Source organism: Octodon degus, unplaced genomic scaffold (genome assembly GCF_000260255.1).
Source record: "Octodon degus isolate 3935 unplaced genomic scaffold, OctDeg1.0 scaffold00100, whole genome shotgun sequence".
NCBI lineage: Eukaryota > Metazoa > Chordata > Mammalia > Rodentia > Octodontidae > Octodon > Octodon degus.
This window is the reverse complement of record NW_004524676.1, coordinates 5,907,789-5,929,184: the sequence shown is the minus strand read 5'-3', so window position 1 is coordinate 5,929,184 and position 21,396 is coordinate 5,907,789. Positions and strand designations below refer to the sequence as shown.

General features: G+C 36.5%; 1 protein-coding gene across 1 annotated transcript in view; it reads left to right on the top strand.

The window, feature by feature from the left end:
- Nucleotides 1-1,051: 1,051 nt before the first annotated feature.
- The window catches only part of Scaf11 (SR-related CTD associated factor 11), a 52,382-nt gene continuing 32,037 nt past the window's right edge, over nucleotides 1,052-21,396 (top strand). The window contains exons 1-4 of the mRNA XM_023723550.1: nucleotides 1,052-1,160; nucleotides 1,693-1,774; nucleotides 5,615-5,772; nucleotides 16,488-16,565. Coding sequence (XP_023579318.1) covers nucleotides 1,137-1,160; nucleotides 1,693-1,774; nucleotides 5,615-5,772; nucleotides 16,488-16,565 — 342 coding nt within the window. The 5' untranslated portion in view covers nucleotides 1,052-1,136. The remainder of the gene's footprint in view (nucleotides 1,161-1,692; nucleotides 1,775-5,614; nucleotides 5,773-16,487; nucleotides 16,566-21,396) is intronic.

Genomic DNA, 21,396 nt, shown 5'->3' with positions numbered 1-21,396 from the left:
CTGGCTGAGTGGATGGAAGGAAGGCAGCTGCAGTTGGTTTTATAACCAAAATGTGAGACTTTTTTTTTCCATTTGATCAAATACAGGATTTTTCTGGAGAAGTCGTCTTTAAGGTGGAAATTGGAATGTGTATATTATTTTAGAAAATAGGACTGGGGAGATGGCTCAGTGGCTTAAGTGCCTGCAAATTGGACATTTTTTTCTTTCTTTTTTTTTTGAGATTTCTTTTTCTTAACTTCTGTAATTTTATTAGTATGTGTTTGCAGTACATAATGATTATATTCCTTGTGAGGAGTTGGTGCATGTACCCCTGACATCTTGATTCTTTTTTTTTTTTTTTTTTTGTCTCCTTCACCTACCCTACCCTTGTCCCTCCTCAATCTCTTGATTTGTTTTCTTTTTGCAAAAGGGGTGTCTCCCTACTCCCGTTTCCCTTTTATTTTGCTCTTTATGTTTTGGGTTTTTCATATAAGAGAAACTATATGATAGTTAATCTTGTGTGTCTCATACCACTTAACATTGTGGCTTAAAGGTGCATGCTTTTCCTACAAATGACTCTTAAGTTCTTTCTGGCAGAATAGTACTCCATTATGTGTAAATACCACACTTTGTTCATTTATCTTTTAGCAGACATATAGGCTGCTTGTAAGATTTCTTGTGCCTAGAAATTCTAAAATATATTTGGACTTTGCATTGCACTTATGTGTCTTGTGTTATTTCAACGACAAATACTAAGAATTGAGTAAAAAATACCTCACACATTTCTTCCTTTGAATGCCAAATTCCTGTTCAGTGTTTCTCATTTTTGCCTCATAGAGTCACTATTGTCCTAATCCTTTAGGCCGGAATAATCTGACTCCTTTCCCTTATTTGTTCACCTCAGAAATTAGCTCTTTAATTTCTTGCTTTTCATTTTACAACCAGATAACTCAAGCTGTACAAGTCATTTTGCATCTAGTCAATCTCTCCCCTCTGTAATTCATTCTACATTTTCTTGACATAACAGTCTTTTAAAAAATGTAAACATGTATCATCTTTTATTCTTTTGCAGTGCTGGGGATGGAACCCAGGACTTCACACCAGCTAGCAAGTGGTCTATCACTGAGCCTCACCTGCAGCCATAAATAACTTTTGTCATGTTACTTTTCTTCAAAGGAATTGTAAGGTTGAAATAAACTTTTAGTCAATCATTAGAGCCCTGCATTGCTGTGCTTGCTTTATTCAGTGTGGTCATTGAGATGAAGTTCTTGGTTTGCATTCTCACCTCTCCTCTGTGTACATAGATACACTTGCACTTGTTCTCCTTAGGTTGGCTTAGCTAAACAGCATTTTTTTTTTTTTTTTTTCTGTGCTATGTTGCTCTTTGGATGTTCTGAGGTCTTCAGTGCATAACCTGCCATTCCTCATAAAAAACTCCATTTCAAGTCCTCCTTTCTCTAGTTTTGGACTGTATTTTTGTCTATTATTGAATTTATTATTAGCTTTTCTCATTTAGTAGCCATATAAGGCTTTTAAGTAAGATTTCATCTTTATTGCAGGTTCTGTAAAAGAGTATTAACTGTAAACTAACTGGCTTGTACTATGTTCTTTTATGTGTAAAATAATTTGTTATAGTTTAGAATTCACTATTGCTTACTTGACATTTTAGAGAAGGCAAACATAAAAACCTCTCTATTATGATTCGTTTTATAGGAAACGCTTTCTCAAGGAGAAATGAAGAAGAAAACTCTGTGTGCCCTGCACATGGGAGATCAAGAGTATGACGATATGGAAGGTAACTTTTCCTTTTTTAAAATGCATTTAGTACAGGGTCTCCTACACAGATCGGACTTGTAGTGATCCTCCCGTTTTTGGCCTCCAAAGTGCTGGGATTACAGGCGCACGCTCCAGGGGCAGGGCCGGCACGGCACACGGGGATTGAACCCCAGCCCCTGTGTCTGCCTAAGCAGGCGCTTTAATCCGCTGATCTATCTGACCCAGCTTTTCCTTTTCATAAAGCTGTGTGTTGAAAGCAAAGTCCGGTGTTTCCACGATGTCTATTTGTATACATGAATAAATACAAATTTTTTCATTTTACTTAACTTTTGTTCTTAAATTCTGAAACTACTTATAAGCATATATATTTTTCCTCACATGCGTTAATTTTGGTTAAAGTTTTTGTTTGACTTGTTAAACTGTGTATTTTGTAAAAAAATCTTGGTGAACTGTATGCTTTCTTTTTATCTTTTTCAGCTTGTTTAACTGTGTAAGCTCAGTCCCACCAGATAGCTTAGAGGACTAAAGCACCTGTTTAAGTGGACGCAGGGACTGGGGTTTGATCCGTGGCATGCCTGCCACCCCACTCCCACCCTGGGCATGCTGCCCTGATTGAGACTGGGCATGGTGGCACACGCCTGTAATCCCAGCGCTTGAGAGGCTGAAAACCGGAGAACCACTATGAGTCCAATCTATGTAGTGAGACCCTGTAGACCCTGTACTAAATACATACATACATACATACAAACATACATACATATGAACATACATACATATGTAAATAACTGTGTAAGCTCTCTTGGCTTAGGAGTTTGTTTTTATTGTCTTTAAAATAGCATCAATCGCTGGGGAGATAGCTCAGCAGAAGATCCTGAGTTCAATCCCCAGTACCACAAAAAAATTTAAAATAAAAAAAGCATCAGTGTTTTCCTCTGCTTTTGACTTTAATCTTCATCATCGACTGAAGACCCTTAGAACATTTCAGTACTTATCATCCTGTTTTAGATTTACAGGTTATAGTTATCCATTATTTTGGTTCTTTTTAAATACCACAAATTAGATGTTTAAAATATTTGCTGGGGTCTCTGTCCCCTCCATTGATTTCTTCTTTTAAGTATTCTTAAGTAATTACTTTAGTGACAATCTGTCAATTGGTTATATACCCTTAAATTTTTATATTTGAAAGCTATTTGGAGATAGTTTCTTGGTTATATAATTGGTTTTTTTTCCTCTTAGCACTTTGAAGATATTCTTTAATTATTTTCTTTCTTGGTGTATGGAAATCTTGGGCTAAGTATTTGTTTCTAAATATGTCTTTTCCCATTTTATGCTGTTAAGGTCTTATTTTTTATCTTCGATGTTTTATTTTTTGGGGAACATACCAGGAATCAAACTCAGGACCTCATGCTTGCCAGACTGGTGTTGCACCACTGAGCTAAATCCACAGCATCTTTGGTTTATAGTTATTATTTACGTTATTGTTTCTGGGTATGGATTAGGATATTTTCATTTCTGTTAGTTAACATATGTTGTTTCCTTTATTTATGCTTTTAAATCATTCTCAGCCATTTCCTCTTTTTTTCTCATCTGCATTTCAGTTAGTATATTATGTCTTGTGCTTATTTCTTTCTCTCTTTTTTTTTTTCTCGTCTTTTTGAGGTAGGGTTTCACTATGCAGTTTAGAGTGGTCTTGAACTCACTTTGTAGCCCAGGCTGGCCTCAGATTTGTAGTGATCATCCTGCCTCAGTCTTCCAAGCTGGAATTACAGGTATACACCACTATGCCTGGCCTTCTAGTCTTATTTTTCATGATTACCTCTTCTTTTCTTTCTCTTAGAATCTAGATAGTTTCTTTGAATTTGACTTCAAAAATTCACTAGTATTTTCTTCTGGGTCTGAGATGCTGTTAGTCATTTTATGTGCAGTTTGAAAATTCTGTTTGAGGCCAGTAGATTTCCAGGGTTTGTTTCTGCTGATTCTAACTCAAGGTGGCTTATTTTCTTAGGTTTCATAATGCTTAATAAATTTTATGTATAGATTCACAAGTACTTAACTTAAGGGTTGTTTGCACTACTGATTTCTGTTTGTTTCTTCTTGGGACCCACCTTTCACCCTACTTAAGGATCTTGGCTTAATACTGGGGTCTCAGTACCTGTATCAGTTCCCCTGCCTTAGTCTCTAATCTGAACACTAGTATGGACATTTGCACCCAGGAGAAATAAGTATTTCCCCTTTTTTAAAAAAAAATTATTTTTATTTTTTTCTTTAAAAGAAAGGGGAATAAATGGAAAAAAAAAAGAGACACAAGAATAAGAAGAAAAAAAAGCATTTCCTCTTACGTTGTTCACATTTCAGCGTATCTTTCCTTTATTATTATTGTTTCTTTTCTTTTTTTGTTTTTCTTTTTTGTTTTTTTCATTTTATGTATTTGGTACAGGGTCTCATTGCGCAGCTCAGACTCGTAGTGATCCTGCAGTTTTCAGCCTCCCCAGCGCTGAGATTACAGGTGTGTGCCACCATGCCTGAACTTGGTTCCTGGCACATTGTGCCTGGGAGCAGGGCCGGCGCAGCATGTGGGACTTGGAATCAAACCCTGGTCCCTGGGCTTGCCAAAGCAGGTACTTAGTCTGCTGAGCTATCTTGCTGGCCTTTCTTTCCTTTATTGTTATTTTTTATTTTATGTTGAATTTTAGGATTTCTTTTGTTTGCCTGTGAGCTAGTGATACATACTTGGTTGCTTAGATTGTTGGTAGTTTAAATTATATAAATCATAACGAGGGTCATTTAGTTGTGTCTGTTTAATGTAGTCATGTTACAGATGTGCACATACATTGATCTTAACAATTCTGTTTTTAGGAATATATTACATCTTTTAAAAAATTTTTTAATTTAAATTTATATATTTGGTACAGGGCCTCACTATCAGCTCCAACAGCATGCAGTTGCTGGGGATCAAACCCAGTCCTTGCTTTTGCCAGGCAGGCACTTAGACCGCTAAACTATCTCTGCAGCCCCTCTCTTAATATACCTTTAAAGCTATTAAATTGGAAAATTTTTCATTGCAGCATTGTTTATTGTAGCCAAAGGCTGAAAATAAGTGAATGAACTTTGGTGTTTTTGTGTGTGTGTGTGTGTGTGGTTTTGTTTTTGTTTTTGTTTTTTTGGCAGACTCATGTATATAGTGTAGTATTTGTGTAAAGGAAATATGGAAGCATATATATCAAGATTCGCTTTTCTGTCCTTTAAAAGAATACAGAAAAAATGTAACAGTTACTTTCTGTATTGAATGTATCTGGATAGTTGGGGATACACTTAAATGAGAGATTTGTCACTAGTTTATTTATTTATTTTTTTTTTTCTGTAGTTTTTTTAGGGAAGGGTCTACAACCGGGTGTTCAGGGTCTCACTACTAGATCGGACTCGTAGTGATTCTTCTGTTTATAGCCTCCCAAGTGCTATACTTTTAGGGGTGCACCACCATGCCCAGTCTCAATCCCGTTTCAGTGCCCCCCATGGGTGGGGCTAGTGTACTTTTTGACTTCGAACCCTGTGAATATTACTTATTTTGAAATTAAAGTTCCTGTTGCTCCCACATTAAATAATGAAGTTGGCTGGGAGTGTAGCTCAGTGGGGGAGTGTGTGCTTAGCATGTACAAGACCATGAGTTCAGTTCCCAGAACTACCCCTGTGTATATGTTATATAAGTAAATGTTGGGGCTATTGGACTTAAGGACTATGTTTGTTATTTATCTAGGCTTTTAATTACCTTGAGGTAGAAGGACCCTTACCATATTGTCATAAACCAGAATCATTTGGTTTTGGAGGACCTGAAAGTACATGTGGCTGTTTTACTTTACAGGTGAAGGAAGCAGAAATAATACTGCTGCTGCCGGTCTGTTGTACAGTGAAGCAGACAGATGTCCAATATGCCTTAATTACCTATTAGAGAAGGAAGTTGGTTTTCCAGAAAGTTGTAATCATGTCTTCTGTATGCCCTGTATTCTTAAGTGGGCAGAGGTAAGTCTGAAAAGTACTAACTGTGGTTGATTCCCTAAGCATATGTTTAGTCCCTTTAGAGCTGATACTTCTGCTCACGAATTATTTCATAGTATTGTATTTCCCCACTACTTTGGGTAAATTTCCCTGCATTATTCATACTCTGTCATTTTCTTCTGATTTTATTTTTCTTTTAATCTTTACAGGGAGAATGGGTCAAACTTTTTTTTCTGACTCTTGTAGGATAATGTCTGTTTATTGTTAAGGACACCTGTCCGCTTCTTGTTTTATATTTTTCAGAGAATTTTCACATAGGATATTTCATTTCTTTTTATCAGCTTTGTGGAATAACAAAACAGGTGTAATAATATCTTTCTCTTTTGCAACTGGAGAGTCTTGGATTTTATGTTCTATAACTTGTCCAAGATCTCCTAGCTTAGGTATAGATGTAAATTAGAATTTTGTTGTTTAATTTCTGCTTATAATTTTTTATGAACTAATTTAAAAGTTTGAGTTAGAGATTTTGCTGAGATTCTTCCTAAAGTATAAATAAGAAACAGCACATTTTTGATTTTTAATGTAGTACATCAACTCAGTTTGAATACTTTGAAGTAAATATTAATTCATTATACGCCCCACTGTTATAAATTGTTAAATAAAAATTCATTGTTTTAATCATGTACTTTCTGAGTTGGTATTTTGTCAGTATGTAGAAATTAGTAAAAAATTAGATAATATATCTAAAATACTTTAAAAAATACTTTTAACATTAGCTGTGAGCAGTAGCACTCAAAATTGTCCACTGTCCCTTAAGTATACATTGGAAGTAGTTGACTATCAAACTTCTATATTTCAGTTACATTTTCCTTAGTATTTGTGAGAAAGAGAACTGGCTTTATATTGTTTTCTGGCTGAGTTCTAGGAGAAGGGAAGAAAAGATTTATCATACCAGTTGGATTTGAAATAGTATACATAGAAACTTTTATATTAAAACCTAACTTTTGGCAAGAAGGGGCTATGGAAAGGTGACAGTGCATTTTGGGAAAAGGCATTTGCGTTTTTCTGAGTTAGTATAATTGGTAAATCTGTACATTTGCAGGAACATTGACTAATGAAGTAAAAAAGCATATTTTTCTCTGCCAGCCAATTAAAGATTTAATCTATGTTGAATTTAGTGCACCTTGCTTTGCTTTGTGATTAGTTTTTAAAAAAGGATTTTGCTTTAGACAGAAATAGTGAATGAATAGGAGTTTCAATTGAGTGGTTTTCATGATTGTATACATAAATGGTTTTTTTTTTTTTTTTTGGTTTTTTTTTTTTTTTGGTGGAACTGGGTATTGAACTCAGGCCCTTGAGCTTGCCAGGGAAGCGCTTAGTCCACTGAGCCATCTGCCTGGCCCCAGATTGTTAACTTCAATAATACACCGATTTTCTGTAAGATAATTACAATGTATAAAGTAAATATGATTCTTCATTCTTCCTTAACTATGTCAAGAGCATCTTTCAGTAGTTTTAAATTTTACCATGATGTACATTTTAATGTATTTGGAATATATTCTGATAAGTGAAATTGCCAGGTTATAGACAATGCACACACTCAACTCTACTAGATAGTGCTAAACTTATTTTTTTAACCTTGTTGAATTTTTTTGTTGTTGATAACTTACCTAGTGTTGTAGTCAGCACCTTTCTTGTTTATACTTCTTTCTTTGCTTTGTGTTCCTTTAAATAGATACATTTCATTAAAGTAAAATTGCTTTTCAAAAGCAGGTACTCATTTGCTGTGTACTGCTGTCTTATGATAACAGGCTAGGGAAGATGGGATAGAATTATGGTCTTGTTTAAACAAAGTAATTATCTTAGTAACTTTCCTGATTGCTGGGACAATACAGCAACACCTGCCGTGTAATGGAGGCAAGGTTTATTTTGGCTTATAGTCTGTTGAGGTTTCAGTCTCTAGTGGGCTGGTTCCTGGGTGAGATGGCAGGGCAGGCGGGAAGCAGAGTGAGAGCTGAGGAATGGGCTTGTGGGTTCTGTGCACCCTTGTAGGTTACACCTCCAGTGAGTGCCGCCCACTAGGCCCCACTAACAGCAGCTCAGGCAGTTCCATAGGCCAGTTGTCTTCCACATCTGTGAGGCTTGGGGTCATTGTAGATCTAAGCCACAGCAGGAAGTCACCTTGGAAGGAGAGAATGGACAGAACGTTTTGATTTCATTGTCCCCAATGGAGATAGCAACCGCCAGTTAATCCTTAAGCTGAATTAGCAGTAAAAAGAACACAATCTACTAATAAATTGTTCATTCAAAATTATGGGTGAGGGGCTGGAGAGATGGCTCAGTGGTCTAAAGCACCTACTTAGAACAAGCTTAGCTAAAGCATCAGGGACCGCGGTTCAATCCCCCAGCACCACATGCCAGCCAGCCCCGCCCCCTGGTGGGCTGAGCTGGCCACACACACACACCTCTCTCTCTCTCTCTCTCTCTCTCTCTCTCTCTCTCTCTCTCTCTCTCAAATAAATAAAAAAAAATAAAGTATTAAACAAAATTATGGGTGAATCATTGCTGCTTTACAAAGTTTTAGGCTTTAGTTTTCAGTTAAATATTTGACTGTGGTAAAAATTAAGATATGTGTTTCAAAGTGTTTAAGTGCTTTGGCAAACAGGGCAGGCCTGATAGATAGTTCAGCACCTGCTTAGGCAGAGTGCAGCCCCCAGTTCAATCCCAGGCGTGCTGTGCTGGCCCCGCCCATGGGGCTTGCAAAAATGGTGATTGAGACTGGGCATGGTGACGCGTGTCTGTAATCCCAGCACTTGGGAAGCTGAAAATGGGAGAATTACTATGAGTCAGATCTGTGTAGTGAGACCCTGTAGACCCTGAACTAAATACAAGAAAAAGAAAATGCTTTGGCAAATAAATCAGATTTCACATTCCCCAGTGAGTTTTTTTGTTTGTTTGTTTTTGGGGTTTTTTGAGTCATTAGTTAAGATCTTTCCTCTCATTTTCTTAAGCCTTTTTTGTTAAAAAGAAAAGTATGCTATTTATTTCAGATTGAGGATAAAGAATAAGTTTATGTACTCATAGCCATACTCTATACTAAGGTTTTTTTTATACATTCTTCTCTTTAGTTTTGTTTAATTCACCATCTTAATGTTTATTTGATAGACAAGGTAGGGATTTTGAACTGTAGGAGTACTAATTTGTTTCCAGATACCTCTGACAATAGCCTAAAGGTAAAATAATTTAAAAAAATTGATCCATAGTTTAAATTTTATCTGATGTTCACTTCTAGTAGAAAAGTACATATCAAGTGAAATTTATAGTAATTAGAAATCTACATAAGAAAACAGCACAAACTATAATCAAGATCATCATTTTAGGTTCTGCAGCCAGAAGTACACCTGTATTGAAATTATAGTCAAGGTTCTCTGAAATGTTAAATGGCATATCACATTCCAAACAAAGGGGAACTAACTTTACTTTCATTTTAATATTTTAAGTATTGAAAAAATTCTTATCGTAGGAAGCCCGTACTTAGAAAAATGAAGCTATATTGTGGTCTAGAATACTTACTTGGGACACATTTCTGAATTTTCATAATCTTCAGATATCTGTCTCCAGAGTCAAAGTTAGTTTCAGCGTCTTCACACTCGAAAAATCTTGGTTCTGTGGTTACTTAGGCAAAAGGTATGTAAGGACTTGAAAATGGTTGAGAAGCTGAGCTTCTGTAGTCTCCTGAGTGAGCCATGGATTCCCCTGTACCTGCAGCAAAAGGATTCAGCACAGTGGCACCTGCTGGCCTTCATGGCCCGGAGTGTAATTGCTTCCCCTCAGGATACTAGGAGGCTGGGGAAATGTGCAGGGGCCTGAGTTTGACCCCCAGTACCACATGCTGTGCCTGTCCTGGAACCCCAGGTGCCTCATGCTGGCCACTGAAACTGGGTGGTGGTTCATGCCTATAATCCCAGTTCTGGGGAGGCTGAGACAGGATTGCTACAAGTTCAAGCTGTACAGTGAGACCCTGTACCAAATAATTTTTTTTTAAATTGAAAAAAAAAGGACACTTGCACAAATTGAAGTTAAGCGTACTCACTATGCCTGTATTAGGTTTTAAGGACTTCATGGGTAGTGAGCCTGTTAGCTTGTAATACTATAATGATGATAATATGGCAATAGAATTTTTTTTTTTTTTTTTTTTTTTTTTTTTTTGGCGGAACCAGGGATTGAACTCAGGCCCTTGCGCCCTTGCGCTTTCCGGGGAAGCGCTTATTCCACTGAGCCATCTCCCCGGCCCCGGCAATAGAATTTTGAATAAAGATGATATAATTAACAGATTGAAAGTGTGATTAATTTAAACTATCACTCTTAGAGCTGAGAATCTGAAATTACAAGACTATTGAACTGATACATATTTTTGTTCTTTTCCTTTCACTACTGGGATTAAACCCAGGGCCTTCACATTGAGCAACACATCAATCCTTTTTTAGTTTGTTTTTTTTTTTTTAATGTATTTAGTACCAGTTTCACTACACAGATCAAACTCATAGTGATCCTCCTATTTTCAGCCTCCCAAGTGTGGGGATTACAGGCATGTGCCACCATGCCCAGTCTCAGTCTCAGCGCACCCCAGGGAGGGGGCTGGCATGGCAAGCTGGGAATCCAACCCTGGTCCCTGTGTCTGCCTAAACAGGCACTTAGTTCACTGAGCTATCTAGCCGGCCCTACATTTTTGGAGACAGGGTATTGCTAAATCATAAATTGCCCAAGCTGGGTTTGAACTTGTGATCTTCCTGCTTTAGCTTCCCAGAATGTTAGGGTTTTCGTGTGTGTGCCACCATACTTGATTCTGATGAAATATTTATAGAGCTAGTGTATTAAAAAATTTTTTTTATTCATTAAGTTAGGAATTTATTTCACCATACTAGGAGTAAAAACAATGTATATTTAGAGATTTTATTTTATTTTGTTTTGTGGTACTGGGGATTGAACTCAGGACCTTATGCTTGCCAGGCAGGTGCTTATTCTATTGAGCTATCTCCCTGGCCCTCAGAGATTCTAAATTACGTGAATTTAACCTTGCCAGGTGTGTTCCGCATGCGTTGAATCGCAGCACTCAGGAAGCTGAGGCAGGAGGCTTGCTATAAGTTCAAGACAAGCTTGGCAGTATGTGGCGAGGCCAGCCTAAACTGTATAAATCCTGTCTTAACAAAACAACCCATAAGTTTAACCTTAATTATCTGAGCTTACACTTCTAAAGTAGATATTTGGAGAAGTGAAGGCCAGAAAAATGTGCCCCGTGTATACTGGTAGTGGCAGCTGATCATGAATTTTTCCACTGCAGGTGAGATACCTCCCCTGAGTACATGCAAAGTAGGTAAGAAGATAGGATTTACGATGTGGCACAGTTACGGAGAGGTGGTTACATTTTGGCCTTTAACAGGTTAAGGTTTGGGAACATTACCTGTTCAGAGCCTTTCAGAGTTCTCTACTGTGTTTTCTTTCCTGAGGTTCCACAGGATGAACCCAGAGCCTCACAATAAACATGCTCTACTGCTGAATTACACCTTTAATCCCACTTATATTCTAAAAAGATGTACAAGGCATGTGATTAGGGGATTCTTGATAGATACTGAGGTTGTTTTAGTCTCTGAAGTAATATGAAATATTTTTTCTGTAAAGTACTTTTTCAACATATGACTAGCTTGCCCAGTATAGGTAAGCTAACCTCCCTCAGTGTATTTATCTTAGTACTCCTTTTCATATAAAATGTTGACAGTTTCAGTGGGAAAAAGTAAGGTTAATGAAATAAAATTGGAAAATCTTCATTTAAATAAAAAAGTTGACAAAGGCATGCTTTTGAAGAGTCGCACCAAAGTGACATACAGTTCTTAAAGTCAGACAACAGTATTGAATACAGACGTGAGTATATTTTTAAACTAATATATAGCAAAATCTATGAGTAGTTGGCTTGTTTTGATTACTGATATATTTTCTATAGATTAAGTGTTCTTTATTCAGTAAGTGGAATTCTACATATTATTCTGGTGATTAGCTTACTTTCAGTAGAAAGTTAGCTAATTCAGCAGAGTTATATCATCTGGGTTTTTTTCTAAATAGCTTTTCCTCAAATTTTAGTTTTTAAAGTAATTTCCCAAGCCAGCCAAATAGCCCAGTGGATTAAAGTGCCTGCAAGCAGGCGCAGGGGCCTGGGTTTCGATCCCCTGGCCTGCTGTGCCAGCCCTGCCCCTGGGGTGCACTGAGATGGCAATGGAGACTGGGCGTGGTGGCCTATACATATAATCCTAGCCTTGGGAGGCTGTAGACAAGAGGATCACTAGAAGTCCAATTTAGACCTGTAAGACCCTGTAGACCCTTCCCCAAAATAAAGTAGTAAAATAAAATAGTTTCCCAAACTTTGTTATGTAGTTCTGCGAACAATAATTTAAACATATTTTTTGAGTACTGCTAACATTAGTCATAAAGTACATACTTTTTTTTTTTTTTTTTAAACTGGGAATCCAACTCAGAACCTCTTACTTGCTGGGAGGGTACTGTGCCCCTGAGCTAGATCCTTGTCCCCCTTATAAAATATTATCAGATACATTATTTCATTTAATTTTATTAGACTTTTATTAGAGAAACAGGGCTATCTTCATCCTTAAGCTGGTTTAGGGAGGTTACTAATTCTGATTCCTCTAGACCTTTATTTATGGCTAATTTTTTAGGTTCACTGCTGTTTTTACCCTGTGAATGACTTTCTGGAAAACTTACTGGAGTAGAGTATTTACGTTGTAGGCAGTCTACCTAAGGAATACATGTGAAGGTTTTATTTTTACTGATTTTTTTTTTTGAAGATTTTAGTTTAATATTCTATTCACCAGTTGGATAAATTTTTTGTGTAACCTGACTTTAAATATCAGAATATGTAAAATGATTTATGTAAGTAGTTTATTCAGGATTTTTTTAAAGAAAAATGTCAGAAATTAATATTAAATGTAATGCTACCCAAGTGTTAAAAATGTATCTTGTGGAGTATGAAAGCATTTTATTTGAGTCATTAGAACATATTCTTAGTGTTAATTTGAACCCTGACAGCCACTTTCCCTTTAGGACTATGCTTCTGAAAGCTGTATATCAAAAGAACCAGAGTTACTAATGTGGATTGACCAAGACTGTCTTAAAAGAATGTTTAAATGTGATAGGGACTGTATAAACTGAAAACAGGCGAGCACTTAATTTGGAGGACCAGGCCAGATGTCTTGGAACCTTGATTAAAACAAGACAGGTCCTGGGAAACCACTTAAAGAAAGCATCAATGTCTAATGCTATGCCTTCTAAGCCTTTTTTATTTGAGTTAAATTGCAGTTTTGCACATGTGCTTGACTTGTTAGTAGGAAAGCTAGTTGTTGTGGAGCCTCCTGGGAACAGGAAACCCTACCATGGAGCGTAGGTACTGAGCTGCAGTCTCTAAGCACTTACTCTTTAACACTTGGTTCTCTTTCTCTAGGAGGGGCTATCTGTAGGCAGCCTATGTGATTGAGGATAGAGCAGCAGCAGGAAGGAAGGAAGGAAGGAAGAAGTGTTAGCAGTCACGAATCCTGAATTCCCAATAAGGAAGGTTTCCTGTTCTTACATTTAAGTATGAGTTTGTCTGAGCTGGGAATTTACAACGCTTCAGAATCCTAGGGTATGTTGTACTGAAATCATTAGGAAAGATTTTTTTTTATATTAAAATTGCCTCTTTCTTTGATATAAGTGGTACAGAGCATTCACAGTAGAATATATGCTCTGATTTTTAGTACACGTTACACTGCAATAAAGCAGTGAACAAGTTCTAGTAATTTTATAGCAGTGTCGTAAAGTTGAATGGTGTTTCTTTAGATACTTTGATTATGAAACGAAATTTTAGAAATCATTGGAAGTCATTAATTTAAATGGATGATAATTGAGGATATTTTGTTGTATATAAGGAATAAAGTGAGTGATTGAATTTTTGTGCATAAGAAAACAATTTGTAATTTCTTTAAAATTAAAATCCCTTAACAATAAATATATTAAATTTTTCTATGAGTTTTAAATATGAACTTTTAAAAGCTCATTGTTTAGAAGTATGACTAGCTATTTTAGTAAAACAAACTTTACCCTGAAAATTGAACTTAATTAAAGTGTCTTTGGAGTTCTCTGGATTGATGCTTCATGTAAGAATGAAGTTCCCTTGGGAATACCTTAAGATTAGTCCAGTCTAAACTATATTTTAAAAATCTTAATGTTTTATGCCATGTGGTTATCACATGATGTATAATTTGATTCTTTGGTAGCTATAATATACTTTAGTTTGTGTTAAGAGTGCCTTAAAATTTTCCTATGCTGTACATAAGAAAAAAATTAAAGACCTATTTAAATTTTACAAATATATTTTGAGGGTTTTTTTTTTTTTTCTTTTTCTTTTTGGTACTGGGAATTGAACTCACGACTTCACCTTTGCCTAGGAGCATTGTGCCTCTGAGCTGTACACCCCAGCCCAGATGTGTTGTGATTTCTATTCAGTGATTTTGTCACTTAATCTCTGAAGACAGCTGAGGATCACTGCATTTCCTGTTTCCTCTCTGAAATGCTTTGCTACAGTTTTTCTAAGATTAGAAATGGACAGCATTGCTTTGTAGCCATAGCAAAGGGGTTTCGTTTTATGTACAACTGGTGGTATGTTTTCTGACCTGTGCTTTTCTTATCTGGGAAAGATAACTCACTTTAAGAATTTTTTGTATTGGCTGAGACTGAGACAAAATGAATTATTTTCTGGTGTTCACTAAATTATCTTTAGAAATTTGGTATATACAGATTATGATACTATAGTTTTCTGACTATTACTTCTTTCTGTTGTTGTTATAGTAGTGAAGCTATTTCTTCAAATGAAACTTTAGCAAGATCCAGAGCAGTTAAGCCTAAAGAGAAAGAATGAAAATCTCACCTAGGACCCAAATTTTTGAAATGATCAAAATTAAACATCTGTCGCAGTGTGAATTTATAAAGGAAAGAATGCCATGTAGCTGATGTCATCGGGAGAAATTTAATAAAAATAAGAATGTATAACTTTGGTCATTGAATTATTGAATTAATGATAGCAAATTTCTTGAATAGAGGCTTTCTTTGAGTCTGTGTTTTGAGTTGAAATAGAATAATAAAATAATTCCATGTATGTTGTGAAGTTTGCAAATTATTATAAAAATCAGAACTTGTCTCATATAGCTCACACTGTCTTTACTGATTAACTAAATTTTTAGTGTAATTAAGGTGGTTGATGTTTGCAAGACCTTACGTAGTAGTGCCACACATCTAGAGTATTTTTAGCTAAATCCTGTACAAATCTTACGGGTAAGTTCAGTTTCCATCTCACACATTAAGTTAGTTGAGGCACAAAGTGGCTGCCTTTGCTCAAGTTTAAACAAAGACAAACTAGTAGACAATAAAGAGCCCCTATGCATCTTAGTTTTTAAGCAAACTTTGAAGGGAGTAATTATTCATTTGTTCTTTAATCTTTTTATGAATGTTCATGCACATTTACATTTAAAATAAAAAATACTATTAAACTTGGGTGAGAATGGAAAGCACTTGAAAGATATTACTTTTAAATACTTTTACATTGTATATATGGTAATAGACCCTCTTACCTAAGAAGTTTGGTATAGCATATGTTAGTTGGTAAACAGTAATCATATATAGTTGGAATGTTGAATTCTTTGAAGTAGCATTACTGTTTGTAATGTATTATTAAAAGTCATGGGCTGTTTCGTTGTCTTTAGCAAAGCTTTGTAGGGTTTCTGCAGGGAAAGCAATAGCGTACCAAATTCCTAGTTCTTGAAAGTACCTAAACGATGGCAGTCTGAACTAATTTATTAAAGAATGGTCATATTTCCCATTTTCCTGTCAAAGTCTTACTTATTTAATAGGAAAAGAAAAATACGCTCACCTGTGTTCATATAAAAGAAAATATTGTTAAATCTAATGTTTAATATTAAACATACTATGCTGTTAGGAATTAGTATGATCCAATCTAAACTTATACAGTTGAGAAAAAAAGTTCAAACCAGCACATGAGTCACAATATTAAAAAGATAGCTGTATATGCATCTGTTATCTGCAAAAGGATATACTGGAGAGAATGTGAGGAATGGTCTTGGGGATGTGCATGATGTGTAATAAATGTTCTGAAGAGGTGACCTGCATAAATAAGTAGAGATAGAGGAATGTATTTTTAATATTTTTATTGAGATGCAACTGCCCACTCAGTAATGAATTTGAGGGGGAAAATCTTAATTAAGTCATAGACTTAAAATCTGTTAAAAGTCTAAACAAGACATTCCCTTTTAAGCAGAGGTCTAGCTTTACAATCTGTTTTACTTACATGTCGGTGGATTTCAGCCCTGCTTTCATTGTACCAGTAGTTCTCAGTGGAGCAGGAAGATTTAATGGGATATTAAAAACAGAGACACTACCTCTCCTGTTCATCACTGTATTCCAGTTATTTGACATACAGTAGGTATTGAGTAAATTTTTGAGTGAATGAAATGAATTTACGGTATTCTGTTTTATGAAACAGGCCAAGAGTTATTTCATCTCCTTTATATTTGAGATAAAAGGATATTTTTGTTCCACTGGAAAACTTACAGTTTTATTTGCTATAGTTTAATATGCTGTCTTGAGGAAACATGTGTAAAGATAACTTGTTAATCATTTTTCAGACACTGGCTTCATGTCCTATAGACCGAAAACCTTTTCAGGCAGTGTTTAAATTCAGTGCTTTGGAAGGTTGTGTTAAGGTAAGTCTTATAGCTTATTTTACAGCATGAGATATGTAAAGTTAAGTGAGGCTGTTGTGCTTTGATAGATTTCAAGTTTGTGTTTATTTCAAAACTGTTCATCATTGGGTTTAGTGTCATTCCTCTTCAGCATGACAAGTTCAGACCTTTCAGTAAAGGTGTGGAAATCCTCCTTGTGTCCTGAAGAGGGCATATCTATAGTGGTCACCTTATGATATACCACATTTTAAAAATATATTAGATTTGTGATGCTCTAGAACTTCTGTAGTTAATTATTTAAATTGTTATTGTGAGTCCTTCTTATATTTCAAAGACATTTATTTGTTGAATTGCACTTTAAATACATTTCCTTTGAAGAACGTTTAATGTGAGATTCAAAGACTGAGTCCCACAAACACTCATGTCTAAAATATCTGAAAACTCTGACACTGACAAAGGTTCTACAGTCTGAGGTACAGGATCTCAGGATAAATCCTGAGAGGATTTCACTGACTATCAGACCCAAAAGCTACAACTCTTGTTGCATAGGTCCTGCTTTCTTTACCTTGGTCTTAACCATCCAGCAGAAAAGTATAAAAACGAAATATAAGAAGTAAAGCCATGCTGTTATGTTGAGCTGTAGAGGACAATTTCTGACATTGTCAGTGAAGCGGAAGACCCAATACTGTTATGTGCTACTAGACTCTTTTAGAATATTTTGCTAAGTTTACACACCTATAATATTCAAATAACGGAACGTAACAAAAAAAGGGGATACAGATGAATGTCCATTTTGTATCTGTGTATTCAGAGTGGTTAGGATAGATATATAGTTACATTCTCTTAATGAATAGAGGGATTTGTTCTAATGGTGTTTGTAAATAGGATATCATGTCCGCATCTTGTACAGCAATTAACCACTAGGAAGAATGTATGCAATGTGTTAATTATTGAAATTGTCCTACCAATTTGATTTGAAACTCTCATTGCTATTTGTTTCTTAATAAAATTATGAAAAGAAAAAAAAATTTAAAAAACAGAAAAAAAATAAAATATCTGAAAACTGCGGGGTATGGTGGCGCATGCCTATAATCTCAGCACTTGAGAGGCTAAGGCAGGAGGATTGCCCTGAGTTGGGGGCCAGCCTGTGCTACATAGTGAGTTCCAAGGCTAGCCTAGACTACATAGTGGAACCTTGTAGATGGAACCTTCAAAAAACTAAAAAAATCTGAAAATTGTTTTCATAAAAAACATTTTGAGATTAACCAGTAAAAATTAAAAATAAAATGATATCTTACTCTTAAATGCTGGTTTTCTCATTGATAACACTTAGGAACTATGATTGTGATTTTTTATTGATGTCGATGTTTCACTTACAGAAAAAATAGGCAGGGTAGACAGATACTCAGTGGTCTAAGCGCCTGACTGGCATGCGCAGGAACTCGGATTCGGTCCTATTGTGCCAGCCCTGCACTGTGTGGACCACTGAAACTGGGCGTGGATTACACCTGTAATCCCAGTGCTGGGGAGGCTGAGGTAGGAGGATCACTACCGGTTTGAACTGTATAGCAAGACCCTGTATTAAATAAATAAATATTTAAAAAAAAAAAGCACATAGCGGCCGGGGAAATGGCTCAGTGGAATAAGCGCTTCCCTGGAAAGCGCAAGGGCCTGAGTTCAATCCCGGTTCTGGAAAAAAAAGAAAAGAAAAAACACATATTCCTGACTTATGAAGGATAGTCTGAAAACAAATGATAAATAACTAAAAATGAGCATACTTGTATGTATGTTATGCCATTACTGCTAGAAATGAATGAATAGTTTACTCTGACTGGTTACTGGAGGGAAGAGTATGTAAGCGGTAATTTTAGGGCCAGCCAAATAGTTCAGTGGATTAAAGCGCCCACAAGCAGATGCAGGGGCCAGGATTTGACCCCTGGGCCTGCCATGCTGTTCCTACCCCCAGGGCATGGGTAATTGAGACTGGGCATGGTGGCGCAGGCCTGTAATCCCAGCTCTTGGGAGGCTGTAAACAGGAGCGTCACTATGAGTCTGATCTGGTAGTGAGACCCTGAACATCCTGTAGACCCTTCCTTAAAATACAGGGAAAAAAAAAGTCATCTTCCCCATATAGGTATTTATAACTTGTGTTGCTGTATTTTTATCAGATGAGCCTGCTGAGGTAGAAATAAGACTGCATTTCAGGTAAAATGATTGTGTGAGGGCTGGAGAGATGGTTTGGCAGTCTTAAGTGCCTACCTGGCCAGTTCCATTCCAACACTGCATGTCATGCAGACCCTGGAACCCTGGGCGTGGTGGTGCATGCCAGTAATCCTCAAGTTGAGGAGACCGAGACAGGAGAAACACTGCGGATCTGAGCTGGGTAATGAGACACTGTGTCTAAGTAAAATGAAAAATTAAAATGATCGTGTGAAAAACGACTTAGCCTGCTGTGTCTTTGCCATTGAGGGAAATTGTGTGTTTTAGAGCAAAAGATAGAACATTTGGTTTGATCAAATGGCTTTTCTGGAAGACACTGACTGTTTACTCAAAGTATCTTTATAAAATTGCATTGCTAGATTCACTGACATGAACTGAGCATCCAAAGGGACTTTGTTCTGTTGGCTTGGAATAAAAGTTTACATTTATTTAATACAGCTTGGACATTACTTAAAAATTTGGTACAATACTAATCTAATTATTTGTAAATTAAAAGATATCTTTTTAAATATTTGTGATTTGAGATCTATATTTTTTAAATATATTTCTGTGACCTTAACTGCTTTCAAGCCTTCACTTACCTTTTCTTTTTTTGTATTTAGAAGAGGGTCTACAGAGTCTCACTACGTAGATCAGACTCATGGTGATCCTCCTGTTTACAGCCTCCTAAAAGCTGGGATTGTAGGTGTGCACCACCATGCCCAGTCTCACTGGCTGTCTCAGTGTGCCCCGGGGGCGGGGCCAGCATGGCAGGCCCGGGATGGAACTCCCAGCTCCTGGGTCTGCCTAAGCAGGTGCTTGAATCTGCTGAGCTATTTGACTAGCCCAAAAGATTCAGATTTTTTTTTTTTTTTAAATGTTTAAATTTTTCTTTAGTGGTACCAGGGATTGAACTCAGGACCTTGTGCTTGCTAGGCAAGCTCTTACTCCACTGAGCTATTTCCCTGGCTCTATGGCTATATTCTTGAATGAGGCCTCTCAATTCACTTTTTAGCTTGCGTGGAGTATTCACTTCCCTCATCTTGTTTTACTGGAATAGTCTTAAGTCCTTTTTTTTTTTTTTTTTTAAATCCTGAATAATATTATGACTTCCAAATCCCTTTGTTTTGTGTGTGTGTGTGTGTGTGTGTGTGTGTGTGTGTGTATGTGAGTGAACTATCCTTTTTCCTTTGAATGTCCTTTTGTGCAGAAGTATGTATTTTTGTTTTGCCTGTTTGACTACCAGTCGTCTTTGCCAGGTCCTTCCAGTTTTGCTGTTGCTTTTTTTTTTTAAATATTTTTATTTATTTATTTATTTTTTCTTTTCAAAGTTTTATTGATAAACATATAGCAATGAGACAGTTTCAAATCAAATCGAAAGTACAGTTTCAACAAATAATACACTGCATACATTCTTCTCAGTGGTTAATTGCTGTACAAGATGCAGACTTGTGATCCTACTTACAAACACCATTAGAAAAAATCATTCTATTCATTAAGAGAATGCAACTATATATCTATCCCAACCACTTTGAATACACAGATACAAAATGGACATTCATAGTTATACCCCAATTTTTTTTAAGTTCCGTTGTTGAATATTATAGGTGTGTAAACTCAGCAAAATATTCTAAAAGAGTACAGAAGCCCATAATATCATTGGGTTTTCTGTTTAACTGGCAATGTCAGAAATTATTGACCTGAGTCCCCCACAGCTCAACATAACAACATGGCTTTACTTCCTATATTTCATCTTTATACTTTTCTACTGGATGGTTAAGACCAAGGTAAAGCAGGACCTGTGCAACAAGAGTTGTAGCTTTTTGGTCTGACAAGGTCAGTGAAATGCCCTCAGGATTTATCTTGAGATCCTGTACCTCAGATTGTAGAACCTTTGTCAGTGTCAGCCATGTGGATGAGTCACGGCCAATGCTTGGCCTATGTGCTCTCTGTGAAAGCCTGAGAGAGTGTCTTCTCCCCATGTGACTCTCCTTAGGCACACTCTACGTCATTGATCACTTTCCTCTTTGCTTTTTTTTTTTTTTTGCTGAACCAGGGATTGAACTCAGGCCCTTGCACTTCCCAGGGAAGTGCTTATTCTACTGAGCCATCTATCCAGCCCCCCTCCATTTTGCTTCTTTTAATCATTGGAGCTCTTCACAGGATTTCCATTCCAACTACTTGGGTTTACTTTTCCCCTCAGCCTTCTTAATCACTTTAGTAGCTTTAATACCTGTATTTTAAGTACTTCTAAAATTTTATCACTGGTTCATGTCTCTTTCCTCAGAATCAAACCTATATTTTCAACTGCTTTATTGTAGATTTTCATCTAATAAACCTTTTAAAGAATCACTTGTCTCTTGTCTCTCTCATCTTCTCTACTTATTGTGTGTGTGTATGTTTTTGTGGTACTAGGGATTGAACTCAGGACTTTGTGCTTGCCAGGTGGGCACTTGTGCTGCTGAGCTATCTCCCCAGCTCTACTTAGAGAGTGTGTGTGTGTGTGTGTGTGTGTGTGTGTGTGTGTGTGTGTTTTAAATGTATTTAGTATGGGTCCTACAGGGTCTCATTACATAGGTTGGACTTGTAGTGATCCTCCTGTTTTCAGCCTCCCAAGCAGTAGGATTACAAGCATACCACCACGTGCAGTCTC